Source organism: Ochlerotatus camptorhynchus, unplaced genomic scaffold (assembly GCF_037179485.1).
Source record: "Ochlerotatus camptorhynchus isolate MF236.1 unplaced genomic scaffold, CSIRO-AGI_Acam_v1.1 ptg000418l, whole genome shotgun sequence".
In the NCBI taxonomy this organism is placed as follows: domain Eukaryota; kingdom Metazoa; phylum Arthropoda; class Insecta; order Diptera; family Culicidae; genus Ochlerotatus; species Ochlerotatus camptorhynchus.
In genome coordinates this window covers 717,921-732,891 of record NW_027040904.1, presented here as the reverse complement: position 1 = coordinate 732,891, position 14,971 = coordinate 717,921, and the positions used below count along the sequence as shown (strand labels likewise).

The 14,971-nt window shown below is 38.3% G+C and overlaps 2 protein-coding genes across 3 annotated transcripts; one reads left to right on the top strand and one right to left on the bottom strand.

Moving 5' to 3' along the window:
* Positions 1-324: 324 nt before the first annotated feature.
* LOC135711092 (zinc finger protein 182-like) lies at positions 325-7,843 on the bottom strand. 2 transcript variants are annotated; one of them, XM_065233834.1, is made up of 3 exons: positions 6,867-7,843; positions 6,342-6,801; positions 325-4,005 (listed from the first exon to the last, which is right to left on the bottom strand). In XM_065233834.1, exons 1-2 carry the CDS (start codon positions 7,710-7,712, stop codon positions 6,364-6,366), a joined length of 1,284 nt encoding a protein of 427 aa, XP_065089906.1. In that variant the 5' UTR covers positions 7,713-7,843; the 3' UTR covers positions 325-4,005; positions 6,342-6,363. The 2 variants fall into 2 exon arrangements, with proteins under 2 accessions (XP_065089906.1, XP_065089905.1); XM_065233833.1 differs by lacking the exon at positions 325-4,005 and having other exon boundaries at positions 4,659-6,801.
* Positions 7,844-11,355: 3,512 nt separating this feature from the next.
* On the top strand, positions 11,356-12,105 carry hoip (NHP2-like protein 1 hoip). The gene is made up of 2 exons (XM_065233831.1): positions 11,356-11,452; positions 11,590-12,105. Exons 1-2 carry the CDS (start codon positions 11,450-11,452, stop codon positions 11,968-11,970), a joined length of 384 nt encoding a protein of 127 aa, XP_065089903.1. The 5' UTR covers positions 11,356-11,449; the 3' UTR covers positions 11,971-12,105.
* Positions 12,106-14,971: the final 2,866 nt, after the last annotated feature.

Below are 14,971 nucleotides of genomic sequence, written 5' to 3'. Positions count from 1 at the left end.
CATCGTAAAATATGAATCGTTCTTAAAGAAAAGAAAATAATTCATGCAGGAAAGTAAAAATGAGCAATTAAAAACGAACACTGCGCAATTTAAAATAAAACAAAATTCCAATGATATTCTGGAAATATTCCTTTAAATTGAAAGTTTATGAGCCAATAACCCAGATCAATTTCCATATGGTATTTTCAAGACAGCGATAAGTAGTAGAAATTCCAACTTGTTTTTTGTTTATTGGTTCACCCCTGTAGTATTAAGTGGCCAATTTGAGATTTTTCATTGCTCATTTCGCTTTTTTTATTGATGATTAATTGTGCTGCCGTTTACAATTGATTGCTTAGTTGCACAAGTGTAAAACACCACTTCAAATTAAATTATTGCGAACGCATTTTCCCATGCAGCACTAAACGATGACCCATGTTTTCGTCACCTCAAAACATTCCCAGATAGCGAACCGTAAATTGACTCTTCCTTCTCCGAACCACATTTGTTCCCATACACGACACTTATAGCCAATCGATAATTCTTGCTTATGCACCAATAAGCCTGACAGACGCCAAGCGCATCATGTTACAAGTCACAGCGCCGAACTCTCTTTCCCATTTGTTTTAGCGTCGACTTCTCTCTTGTTGACAAATTTCTAATTGAACTCTTATTGGTTAAAACGGCAACTCCAAGCGCCTCCCCACCTAATTGTTATTTGTGTAGAATTATGAAGATGTGTAGAGTTTAAGTAAGATGTAACCAAACTGATACAAGAATAAACATTCATTATGTGAACCCTCACGGCGACTAGTCGATGTCTAAGAAAGATATCACATGGCCTATTACAAGTGTATGAAGTGCAACCGTTTTCACAACTTGATCGAATCGAATATTGTCAGCAACATCTCGGTGGTTCCAGCACCATTGATACGTATGGATCGTTTATTATCGATAAACTGGAAATAGCATTAGGAATACCGCTGTTCAACAATCTTCAACACTATAGTATCCTGCCATCATATTGCGAAATTTTGGTGAATATTTGTCATGATATACAATTACAACAGTTGTTGCGAACGCGACATTGTAATTATTAGAAATTCCCTAATCGAGAGGACGGCTCCCTCTGCCAGGTCATTCACCTTATGAGAGTGGCAAGGGAAAGCGAAAGTATTTCGGTAGGAAATTATTATTTATAAAAAAGGGCAAAAGAGAAAAGAAAAACAAAGACAAGCCGCTGCTCGGAAGAGGTCCTGCTGGTACTGCACCCAAATAAACGGCGCATGGTGACGAAAGTCAATCCATGTTTACGACCGAGGTAGCACAAGCCAAAGGACGGCATAGATACACACGTGTACTGCTCAGCCTTGCGCCGGCAAGCAAAGCCGCAACCCTAGCAAAGTAAAATATCAAATTGATAACAAGTTCTATTCCCCGGTTACCACTTTTTGATAACTGAATATGTTATCATTATGGTTGAATTAACAGCCAACATAACAAAAATTATAGCAAAAAATTGCTCTTTGGATATCAAAAAAATAACTAATTTAGTTATCATTGAAAATATCTTGATAACAAATTCTGTAAGCCATACAAATTTATACCATAAATTTCAAATCATGTTATCATTTTGATATCAAAGCCTTACGCTAATAACTGAAATATGATTAGGGATTAAAAGCACTATTTTTATTGTTTCAAGGCGAATAATATTTAAAGTTTTGAACTAATCCTGCATCGTTATAGTGAATTTTTCATGATAACAACTGATAACAAAATTGATCAAGGCTGATAACTAAATAAGTTATGCGATAACAACTGAAAACAAAATGATATCTGGGATAACAAGACTTGTTATCTAGATGATATCGGGTTGTTATTCTACTTTGCTCGGGAAGCCCATGCCTAGTAAGGCAACCGTACGTACAGTACGAATGCATGCCGATAAGAATAGACTTTTACTTTCTCTGCCGCTTCTCCGTTTAAAAGGGCATCATAGCATGCAGCGCGCTAGGCGTGCACTTGAACCGTGCGTAGAGCGAAGGGCATCTGCTCGATAGGGAAATGAGGATAGAACGCTAGCCCATAAAAAGGTCTTAAAAGATTCGATACGCGGTGGTACGGCCGAGTATTAGAAGAACAATACTTAAATAAGCAAGGGTGCATTTATAGAACCAGCTAGAAGATGTTAGGGAAGGTTCAGTAAATTACCTGCAAGAGGTAAGGCCCGCGTCTACTTTAAGAAGTAAATTGTTTAAGAATTGTAGCGCGGTATGATCATACGCATCGCCCCACTCTCGAAAATAGAAGAAAGGTAATAAAATTCGGGACGTAAATAAAACCATATCGTCACTTAGGCGATGCATTGAAGGCCATAGGACTTATACGTAGGGACTTGAGCGTAGGTGAATTAGACCCTTGCATAGCAGCAAAGCGCACATGCGCACGATGTACAAACGCCCAAATTCTAGGGCCCCGACCCGCTATATAAGCGGAACTTTTTAAGAAATAAAATCAGTGTGTGTGTTATTTGACTATTCGTTGATGCAGCTCACTCATCCGAAACCCAATCGGTAAGTTATATCAGGTCTTGAGTCTGAATTGGTTAGCAATCCAGCCGAAAGATTGTATCCGGAAGCCCCTTAACTCGCCACCAACTAAATTTGGCAAGTGATACCGGACTCTCTTTAGGTGGAACCCAACCAATTGGAATCAATTACACATTGTGGCAACTGGCCAGCAGTCTGGATTGAAGAGATCTGGTTAACTTGGATCTTCACGTATCCTTGAAGAAGGAAAACTCTGCTCACAAAACCTCCCCATCCTAGCACATGTGAGCCGATTACCTTCGCATCGGCTTGGCAACCGTTTGAATCGTAACCCTAAACGATTCTCGCAACGGGAACCAAAAGACCCTCACGGGTGCAAATCACCAACCTAGTATCCCCAACTCCTGACCAAAACAAAAACCCAAACGATCCTGTGAGCAACAATAAGTATGTTGTGAGATATATTTCAAATAATAATACCGCTGTCTCTTGAAGGTTTTAAGATAATTTTATTAAAACTCAATTCATCATGTTATCTCTAGTTGACAAATTCATATATCGATGGTTTATTATTTCCATAGTACATTTTGTTCCACACTTTTACTTTCCCTGTCTCCTCCGTCCCCCTTATACCCTAAGGAGTAGGATTGTGGACAGGCTGCATGCAAGATGTAAAGCTTACAGTTTCCCACTAAAGCTCTCCACACAAGATTGCATACAATGTTATATTCAGCAGAATAGTTCAGGGGAAACATGTCAGAAGGGTATAACTCGAAACGTAAACAATGACTTTGATCGTCGATTTCTCTTGAATGATCACACACCCACGAAATCTGACTACATCAGCTCGTAGAACAAACAATTCGCTGTCAGACGATTCAGTTAGTTTGAGTGGGTGTGGTGTCATTCGTAAGAAACCGACGATCCGAGTCATTGTTTACGTTTCGAGTTAGACCCTTCTGACATGTTCCCCCTGAGTTGCATGCTACTAACGGCTCTCATCTCGATGTCGGACTGACAAGCGTCACCAATGAGTAAGCTGTGTTCTGTCAGTTGGTTGGCAAATTGTTATTGTTTACACGGCGAATGAGAACAACTCAAATTTGAGTTTAGTTCACTCATAATCGCCAAAAGTGCAGGAACTCAGCGATGAGTTAATTTGCCTCATGTTTTCCCAGGATTTTCCAGGGAAAAATTCCCGAATTTGAGAAAATTAAAGATTGGATTCACTCAGTCTATTGGTACTACTCCGAGACTGAATAAAATTTTCGTCAATTTCCTCATTTTCCGGCAGATTTTTTAGGTTTTCCACAGGAAACCATGGGACAAATTTTACTCATCGCTGAGTTCCTGCACTTTTGGCGATTATGAGTGAACTAAACTCAAATTTGAGTCGCTCTCATTCGCCGTGTAATCATCAGTTAAGTGAAATGTTTTTCTCTTGCGAGATGGACCAGCCATGGTCTTAGCCTATCTGAAAAGACAAATCCAAAGAAAAAAAAAATGTTTTTCTCAACAGAGTAAAAGCAAGATTTCGAACCCGGCTAAGGTTCCGGAATCTTCGCGTAAACAATTTAACCCTTACTAATAGAATACCGAGGCGCTCCCATCATGCATACCACATGTTATTGCTATTTTTCCAGCAGACCACACTTGTGCGAATAAGCTGCATAGCTAAATTACCTTCAGTTCAATGCTTGTTCAAACCTACTCAGTATTTATGACGACAAATAATTAAAGGTGTAATGACAAACTCTTGAGACATGCTGTTACCATGTGTACAGTCATGGCTTTTGGATACTCTTTCTTTCCCTTTTTAGCATGGACACTGATCGCCAGGACACTGATCGCCAGCAGTGTCCTCCGAGTAAATAGCAGTTTAAATACTCGGTGCATCAAGTGTCTCCAACTAAGACTGTATCAAAAATACGAAATAGAATAAATCAATTACATTTCAACCATCAAACGCGACGTGTTGTGGACAGTGAAAGATATCACGGTCATGAATCCAGGAAACAGGACTTAACAGCGGCGTTACCAAAGGAGGCCAATTATTACATCATTTATGCAAATTAAAAAAGTTTGCACATTCGATCAAAAACAAAGGAGGGCAAATGGACCGTCGAATAAATTATGAATTGTAGGGAGCAAGGTTGCAAAGACTCATTTCAGCTAAAATAATGTTTTTCGGAATAATAAAACCAAAAGATGGTATGATGGCATGTTTTACTTGTAACTTACAAGAAGAGGTTACAAAGTATGCATTTGAAACATAAAACCTGTAAATTTTGCTTTCTATGAGTCACAATCAGCGATTTGCTGATCGCTGAGTGAGTGAGTGAGTGAGTGAGTGAGTTTGTGAAAAATCGCTGATTGTGACTCTCATGAAGTGAAATAATCAGGTTTAATATGTCAAACACATTCTTTGCAACCTCTTATTGTATCCTACCAATTCAAAATTTGATCATGGCATCTAATTATTTCATAATTTAGAAAAACATTGTTTTAGCTGAAATGAGTCTTTGCAACCTTGGTAGGGAGAGCCCTAATAGGTTCAATGAGACGAATTCACCGTGGAGATGGAAGATGGACAAGTACGCTCAGTGGAAATCCAAACCGAAAAGCGAATTTACACCATGTCATCCATCAAAGAAGTCGTTCTGGACGTAAGAGGAGAGGGTCGGAACGAAAAGGACGAAGACAACAACAATGATAACGGGGGAATTTGGTACAGGAATAATCAACCCGATTCGTAACTTCCTCAAAATTATCCTTTGCTCGCTTTCTAGTTTCTATATGTATACAATTTTCATACTGCCGTACTCTATCGGAACTATCACCTCTATCTCCTCATCTATCGTATAAAATGTCCACTTCAAGTCTGATATTTGACGTTATGCATCTCCAACTATATAAAACACAAATATACGATTTTTTTTACTACAGCAATGCGAAGTGATTTCAATATTCACCACTATAAAAACGTTTGTCAGTGGACTCCACATTTTGACAGTCCGTTTGGCTCGGTTGGATTCGTTCTCGTCAGTCTGTGTTTACCTACACCTAACCTAGAACCACCCTAGAACCTTAAAAGTTTCTCAGAATAGATAAAACAAAATTGAAAAGGTCTTGTCCAACAGTGTGCCAGGCAATACATCCCAAGCGTGTTTTGTCCTTTGATTTTCCTAACAACTGATATGTAGGTAGTTTATGTTGTATCCTTACACACAAGTTGTTTTGCTTTCTCTTCCTTCGTTGCATTCGTCGCTATCTCAAACTCATCAATTATGGATGTTGTTACTTCAAACAAAACGATCTTATTCCTCGTATCCGAACGAAAAGGAATAAGCATAAACGAAATCAAAAGAAAGGAAACGGGTCATAAAACTTGATATGTTGCACATGTTGCACCCATCGCAGCACAGAAATAGAAAACTTTCCGGTTTGTTCCATTATTGTATTTCATCATATTACTTCAAAGAGCGCTTCCAATTCGGTTAGCGTTTTGGCTCCATATTCGGCATTATTTGGCGCTACAATAACCGAGAAAAAAAAATACTCATACAATTCATAATTTCAGTAAACTTCAATCAGCGAGACAAATCAATAATTATCAACTGCAATTTTGTGCAAAATTTATACCCTCCTTAACCTATGCACCCTTTGCTGGATGCGTAATATAACTTCTACCCGAACGAACGAACGAACACTTTTTCGACCGCTCAAAAATTTCTTTTGAAGAAAAAATCAACTACTTATCCAATAATACTAATACTCATTTAAACACGAATTAAAATAAAAGTGACTCACCCACCCGCACCGCCGTCTGACTTTAGACGGTCTCGGCCGATGCCGCGTGTCCTTGTTTGAGATGTTCCAACAGCTGGCGTGGTCTGGCGAAAGTATCTCCACAATCGTCGCACCGCAACGCTGCCCGCCGATCACGAGAATGACCATACGAATGGAGAAACAGTTTCGCCCTCGAAATAAATCTCCGCTGGCACTCTCCGCACTGGAACGGTCGATTGTTGTCATGGGTTCGAACGTGAACGTTGAAGGCTGGCCGGAAACGAAACCGTTTGGAACATATTTCGCACTGGAATCGTCGCTCGATGGTATTTTCTTCTCTTCTAGCCGGTGCCTGGGTGGGCGGCGGCAGCGGTCGGCGAATGATGGGCTTACATTCGCCGTTTCTTAATCCTCCACTGGTGATACCCAGTCTGGCATCGACTGCACCATCATTCGCTTCTAAAATATCGCTTGAATCCATCTGTGGAGAAATTCGATTTTAGTTGTAATTTGAATTAAATTTTAGGTACGGCGCAAAACACTCACCTCCGTCTCTGCTTGGTAGAAGCTCTCATCCAGCACCAGTGTGCTTTCCTCGATACTGGGCGAGTCGATGTTGATTGTCGGTTCGATGGCATCGAAATCCATGAACCGCTCGTGCTCCATTTTATGCAGCTGTAGCGATTCCATCGTGTAGAACATTCGCTCACAAGTTTCACACTTTCCCACCGGATCCTTCTTTACTTTATATTTCACCACTGTATATGTTTTTTCACACTTCGTTCTATCGAATGTGATGTCGAAGTTATCCTCCCGTTCCTCCACGGTACAATCCAGTTGAATCATTCCGTCGTCGCCATCTTGCTCGTCGGCGTCACCAAAATCGTCCGCAAACCAAGCGTTCTGCTTGACGATCATTTCCGATTCGTCGAACGATTGCTCCTGCTGAAGATCAATGTCGTTCCGGGAGGATGTTCCGGAGGTATCCACTGTTGTCGATGAACCATCACTAGCAACCGTAGCACTGTGGGACTTCTCATGGAGCTCTAAAAAGTCCGCATTGGTAAAACAACTGTCACAATCGAAGCACTTGTAGAGGCAGGGTTTTTTTAATCGCAATTTGACGTTGTACGTTCTGATCAGCTTCGTGCGATCGACATTGTCGTCAGAGGTTTTGTTGAGACTGGTGATTTTAGTTAGCACGTCAGCCAGTTTTGTTTCTCCTTCTGTGGCGCTGCAGCCTGCAGCCGTCGTTTGATTGCATTCTTCTTGGCATTCGTCGTCGTTCCGTTGCTTCTTTTTCTTAGAACGGTTTCGATACTGGCGGACGGGGTTCACCAGCGGTTCCAGATTTTTTAGCGCATCCAGTGTGAAATCATTGCTTGGTTCCATTGCACTTCGTAGTTTTTAGTTTTCACCGTTACTTTGTTAGCGACTTTCAATTGCAAAACGTTTGATTTACTGAGTTATTTTGGAGATATTTTGAATTATAAAGTTTCGACTGCAGCAGATTAATGCCTCGAGTACAGAATTTTCCACGATTTAAAAACAGAGAGCTGTCATCGACGAATAATCACAGGGTGAACCTTTCCTAAAAGAGAAAAGGGCGTAAAATACATGTTTGATGGATGAATTGAAATATTTCAATAAGCTTACACTCTAATTTGAAAATATTCCCGCTTCTAATGAAATCCGTTGCAAAGTGAAAACTGGCAGCACTTTATCAAATGAAGAATGCCTCGAAAAATGCCAAGATAAAACAGTCGGAAGAAAAAAGATTCTATTTTAAGCTGGTATTCTAGTTGGTGAATTTTCGTTTAAATTTGACACTTCAATAATAAACTATAATACAGTGTTTTTACGTTGCTTCATACGCGAATTTTGCGATTTTCAGAGTTGGTTGGATATAATTATAATTAATTATAATAGAAAAGTATAACGATTTTTATACATTACCAGATAGAGGTTCATTTTCTAAGCACAACGATATTTTTATCGATCCCGTAAACAATCCTCTCGATTTTTAAATCAAGATTAAGATTTTTAATCGTTGACGCACAAAAAGAAAAATCGTTTCTAAAATTTAAAAAAAAAACCATTGGTAGAATTGAAAGTTTGCATTGGTTCTTTTTGGTAGAAAGCGGTTAGCTTTCAAAGCGATAGTCAGCAAACTGTCAAATCAAAAGTTGCTTGCTAGCAACTTTTAAAAGTTAAAACTTTCAAAAAGAATTGTACTTCTGTGAAATTAAAAGCGTGACTGTGTTAAAATTAAAGGCGGAATATTGTTCATGTAAAACACATTTTTGACTTTAAAATATGGTATAGTTGAAATGACATATTATGTGTAATTTTGAATTTAAAATACAATATTTTCAAAAGCAAAATAAGCAATTTTCAAAATAATAAAATTTATTTACTCTTCATAAATATTACATAGTGTTTTTATAAGAAATAAATCGAGAAAACATTATAAAAAGATCCAAGAATATGTGTTATCGATGGTGATGCTTTCATTTACGTCTTGGCCTCGGTCTTGGAGCTGTCTTCACTTTGAGAGGAACCACAATGTTCAAGTGCGATAGCGATAGGCTCGGCGATAGGTGGCGATAGGTGTATGGATACACACAAAAAATAATCATTGATAAAATTAAAAAAACCGTTAAAGAATTAAAAGTTTGCATTGGTTCTTTTAAGTAGAAAGTATCTAACTTTCAAAATGAAAGTCAGCCAACTGTCAAAATAAAAGTTTAGCATATTATTAATTTTAAAAGTTTAAACTTTCAAATCGAATTGTAGAACTGTCAAACTAAAAACCGAATACTTTTAGATTGACGTTGGAAAAGTTTTGCTTCAAAAGAAGGCTATTTCACCGTAATTAGTATAAGTTTTCATCTCAAATACGAATTATTTTTAATTTAATTGCTTTTATGAAAGGAAACGTAACCAATATTTATATTTATTTAAATATTTTGTTAATATACACATATTTTATTTTTCATTCACATCAGGATGTTAATATCAGGGATGTTTTCTTTGGCGGATGGCTTTCGTGAAGGTTTTCTCCCAGACGCGGGGCTCCAACATCCAGTGAACTTTTGTCGAACGAAAGTGCATCTTGTTTACACTGCTGGCCGACGATAAGCAGCGAAACCTGGTGCGACTAAATCTTACCAGTATCTTATAGAAACGAACGGAATCTGTAATCCCTCCAGCGATACATTGCAAACTCTATTGATAGCCACCGAAAATCTCTGCAGTGTGCTCTAACGTCCCAATATGCTGGCGATCTGGAAAATAATCATTTAGTTTTTCAAAACCACTCTCGAAATATCTGTTACAATCTTACCTTCTCCGAAAACTTTACTCTTTCTCATTACCTCCGGTACCGGAATCGGTGCCCGGAACTGCACGATGCACGATTAATTTTCTGCGGTTTGATTCTCATACTATATGCCCTATTGGATTTTTGGACCATGACAATGAGCTTTTCAAGAGGTGATTTTGACAGTTGTATAATTTTTGTTTTAAAAGTATGAACTTTTAAAATACCATGTCGATAGTGAAAGAAAAACTTTCAAACCAAAGAAGAACAGTTCATTTTGAAAATATTCGTAGTTAAAACTACCAAATTCGAGTAGCTTTTAATTTGAAATGTTAAAATTTTTAAAGATACAATTTTTGTGTTTTGTGTCATAACAAATAACATCGTGATCGGTTCCTGGTCCATTTTCGTCTGACGTTAGATATTGAATCGGACCGTCCTTGGCGAGGAAAGTTTATAAAAATAAGTAACACACTTTGCATCTACTGTAAACAGTCGTGGATTACTCACTTGCATTCTGAGCCGTTTCATGCTACTTGCAGGGGTTGATGTTTTCCAACGTTCGCTTTTCATCTTCAGTGGGTTGTGTTGAATAATTTCGTTTAACCGAGGATCACGTTGCTTTCCTTGAGGAAACCGATGAGCTGTACTGATGGCATCGCTCTTACCTTGGGTTCTGCAAAAATATCCAGAGCATTATTCAATTGTATTCTCAAAATTGTACTTACAAACAAAAACTCACATCGATTGGAACAGCGCAACAATGTCTTTCCCGGGGAGATCTTATGATTTGATAGTATTTTTTTGAGTTTTACCTGAAATTAAATTATTAAACTCAAATTTTATATGTACCTTACCTGTAGCGAATGTTTTCCGCGGAAGCTGCTATAATTACTTGTAATTGATTAATTGATTAAAGTTCCGTCCCAGTTTATTCTACCTCTTGGTCTGAGTGACGTCGGTTCAAATTTAATCGAAAGTGAAAGAAAACTTTTAAACAAACAAAATTACATTCATTTCGAATATTTTCGAAGTTAAACTACGAAATTCAGGAAACTTTTAATTTGAAATTGCAATATTTTTATAAGAACCATTTTTATTTTTTGTGTGTATTAACTATGTGTCCGATTATTTTTTGAAAGCCATCACTGCCGCCTTAACCTCAATCATAACGATTGCTTCAAATTATTACAATTTTAAAGAATAAAAATATATTTATCTTCTTTCGTTCCTTACTATCTAATTTTTAGAAAACGTTTTTTCAAAACATTAACAATTTACATGAAACTATGGAAAAAAAAGTTCTTGCAAATAAGCGCACTCGCATTCGTATAAAGTGTGAGTATATTAATGATGTATAATGTGCACAATATACATCATTCATATACTCACATTTTATACATTTGAGTGTAATAATAATAATAGTATTTATACTATGTTCATATTCTCTCTCTTTAAACCGAGCCGTCAACTAGGCGAATAGCGATTTAGTGAGACTTTTAAACTAGTTAGTTTAGTTAGTTCTGAGTGCTGATAGATCGAAAATTAAAGAAATTTAACGAAATTTTTGGTCGAGCGATGTAACCGAGGATGTAACCTCCTTTTATATTTCGACCTCCGTTGCCGAATCCAGTCTTCCAAAACTGACAGTTGATGCCACTGATGAAGAAGAAGCAAAAACGCGCACGAGGTAGAAAATAAACACATTAGCATTACTCTGCAGGCGGCCAATGAAGCTACACGCCGAGGCTTTAGTTTGAACAAGTTTTATACAAAATCTCCCAATTCTCTGTTTCACTAAGTTAAAATGGTAAGTTATTAAACTAATCTTAACAATTTCATTGTGATTGCGTGCTTAATTCCTCTAAAATCGAACTTTATTTGAACGTTCCTTAAACGTATGCATAACCTCACAATTACAATAACACGCTTTTGCTTCATTTCCAGACGGAGGAAGTCAACCCGAAGGCTTATCCGCTGGCGGACCAGGCGCTGACATCGAAAATCATGACCCTGATCCAGCAAGCTGTCAACTACAAACAGCTGCGACGTGGTGCCAACGAAGCCACCAAAACGCTGAACCGTGGTCTGTCCGAGTTCATCGTGATGGCGGCGGATGCCGAGCCATTGGAGATCATCCTCCATCTGCCGTTGCTGTGCGAGGACAAGAACGTACCGTACGTGTTCGTTCGCTCGAAGCAAGCCCTGGGTCGTGCCTGCGGTGTGTCACGACCGATTGTGGCCTGTTCCGTCACGATCAACGAGGGTTCGCAGCTCAAGTCGCAGATCGTCACCATCCAGCAGGAGATCGAGCGCTTGCTGGTTTAGATTCATGTTCGACCTCCGTCGTGTGTGTACAAATTTTCCATAGCATTTAGCACCGATTGAGTTTATAAACGAACAGGATTATAAGACGAAGGGATTTTTGTTGTAAAAAATCTGAGCATAAAAGTTTACTTTTCAAATACACAATTATCCAGGCTATTTTTTGGTCGAGAAAAATCCTGCTCGGAGCAGTTACCTAGGCTAAATGATTCAGTACTCCATCAATCGATATCGTATCCCGGGACTCGAGGGGATCTGTATTTTAGAAAACAATCTACTAGATCAACGACGTATTTTGCGACACTTTTAAAATTTGCGGAGGGGAAAAGTATTTAGGGAAGTCAATGGCAATTCCACATTTGATTTCAGAGAACTTTGTAATAGTTCAGGAAACGTAGAACTTAAAAAAACACCATAGATCGTCAGGAAAGTTAGTAGAACTTAAGAACATTTCGTAAAAGTTCTGAAATCGAATTCAGCTAACTTCAGTGGCTAGAAGTGTACTTTGCTCTGAACATCAGTTACAAGTTTAAACTTCGTAGAACATCATCAAACTTTGTAGAAATTTAGCGAACTTTCAATAAATTCAAGTAGCTTCATTGATGTTCAGGGAATTTTATTTAAATTCATTAACCTTCAGAGACTTAGTAGATGTTCAGAGGACATCGTAGAAATTTACGAAGTTTAATAGATGTTCGTAAAAATTCAGGAACCTTTGTTAACATTTGAAAAAAAAAAACGTAAAAGTGGGAACATTGCACTCTATTGCACTATTCTGTATTCCGTTTGAAACGAAAAAAAAAAAAAACATTTCAGGCATAACATTTGATAACGGCACAAAAGCATTTGTAAACAAACTTTCTAAGGCCCTACACGCGAACCAAAGTACGCCCACGCAAACCAACAACATCATCGGATAGATGCAACTATCACCATTCCGAAAGTTTGAAAGTGGTATTTCAGATAAGACAGAGATAAGATGCGGGAGCGTAACCCATGTTATGGTTTCCATCTATTAAATAGTTCAGATAGGCTAGAAATGACAGGTTTATAGTGAGAGAATGTACCATATTGGGAAAGCATAATGTTCATACTTGAAGGGTTCAGAGCGGCTACAATGAGTTCGGTTGTAGTTTGACCTTCCTTCAAAACCAATTTGGCTCTAGAACAATTTTAAACTTGTTCTGCATTATTCACGATTTGCAATTATTGAAAAGAGCTCGATATAAGATAGCTTAATACCATTAAATAGAAATGCCAAAATCTTACCGAGTAGTTTAGCTGTTCTGATTTCGGTACAGTTTGTTGAGGTCGGGTATATTTTCTGAGTATGGACATATATTCCACGTGAAGTTGACTGATAATAAAAAAAAAACCATTAATGGACCTTACTGACTACCATAACCATTAACATTAAAGTTCTCAAACCATAAGTAAAGAGGTTCTAATATAGTCCTCTCTCCGAAAATGTATGGAGAACACAACTTTAAGGGGGTAGTCCACTCTGGCGGCATGAAAAATAGGTCATTTTCACGAATTGTTTTTGAAAGTAAATAACGATCAATTCAAAAAAAGGAATGCATGGTTCTGTCAATTGAAATGTCCTCTTTAATTGAGATTTTTTTTTTTGGCGAGTTTTTATGTCTCCTGTAGCCGCTGCACCAGGTTCCCCAGGAGACCTCCCGTCTGAGTCGTCGCGGGGCGGGACGTCTGGCGGTCACACCACTGGAGCTGGAACAACGATTTTTTGTGGTTATTCTCTGATAGATGACCCAGTCTTCTACGTAGCCGTTTTTGATTTGGTTGAAAAATAAAAATTTGGCGACGTTTTGAAAAAAACAGTCCGTTTTTGTACCCTAAAATTGGAGATAAAAGCTTTCACCAAAAATTATTATTATTATTATCTCTATTTAGGAGATTCCTTTCACCAAAAATCCATTTTTGATTCTTTTGAAAATCGGCTACGTACAAGACTAGAAAAAAGGTACTTAACTCGAAAATTCAATCGCCGTTTAAATCGAATGAGCCGTTTCTAAAATACAGCGCCCGCCAATTTTGAAAACATCGTTTAGAGATAATCGCGGCAGCTGTTGGAACTACTAAGACACGCCGTTTCGCCGGTAACGGGCGGGTACTCCGAGCGCGCTTGGAGCGTCTGGACACGGGTCCACTAATCGGCCTATAACTTTGGAACGATGTTACTTGTGGACTTGCGGTCAAGTTTATGTCAAAGTAGACATTCCAAAGTATTTTTTAAGCAAAAAAAAAAGGATTTTTTTGAAATTTTCAGAGTGGACTACCCCCTTAATGGTAATGGTTCTTAACAATCCATTATTTGTAAGGATACCATAATACCTGGGGGGGGGACGTGCTGTCAAATCAGCCTACTGATCATTCTTGTATGAAACTGGCTCCAAACGTAAACAATCGCTGTAGGTTTCTTATGGCTTGTTTACGTTTGGAACCAGTTATGCGAGGCATGCGAGGTAGGCGACGATTGTTCGTATTTGACAGCCACCTCCCCCCCTTGCATAATACAGAAGGTTAAAACACAGACAAACAGACATAACTCTCGTAAGTTGTTAATCTTACATGCATTTAACAGTCAATTTAAAAGTATCGTATTTGGTAGTAGGGTTAACTACCCCATTTCCGGCCTATTAAGCATAACCCGCACTTTCTTAATCTAGCGCAGTTTTGCACCAAACGGAATGTTATTATAACGGATGGTTTCCAAATTTATATACCTTTCTGTACGTACCGTAAGATTTGATAAAAATAAACCAATCGTTGAGATATTTTCAAAAGTTCAACACTGCTTCTTGACGCCAAACTCGGCCTACGGATTTTAAACTCGGCCTAACGCATTAAAACGCCAATGAATTCACTTCGGCCTATCGGAGATAAAAATTGATTCGGTCGGAGCGCTTCCAAAGATGAATACTAAGATGAAACTGTCGGAAGAAAAACTTTCTATTTTAGTGTCTTCTTTCACGGTCCCTTT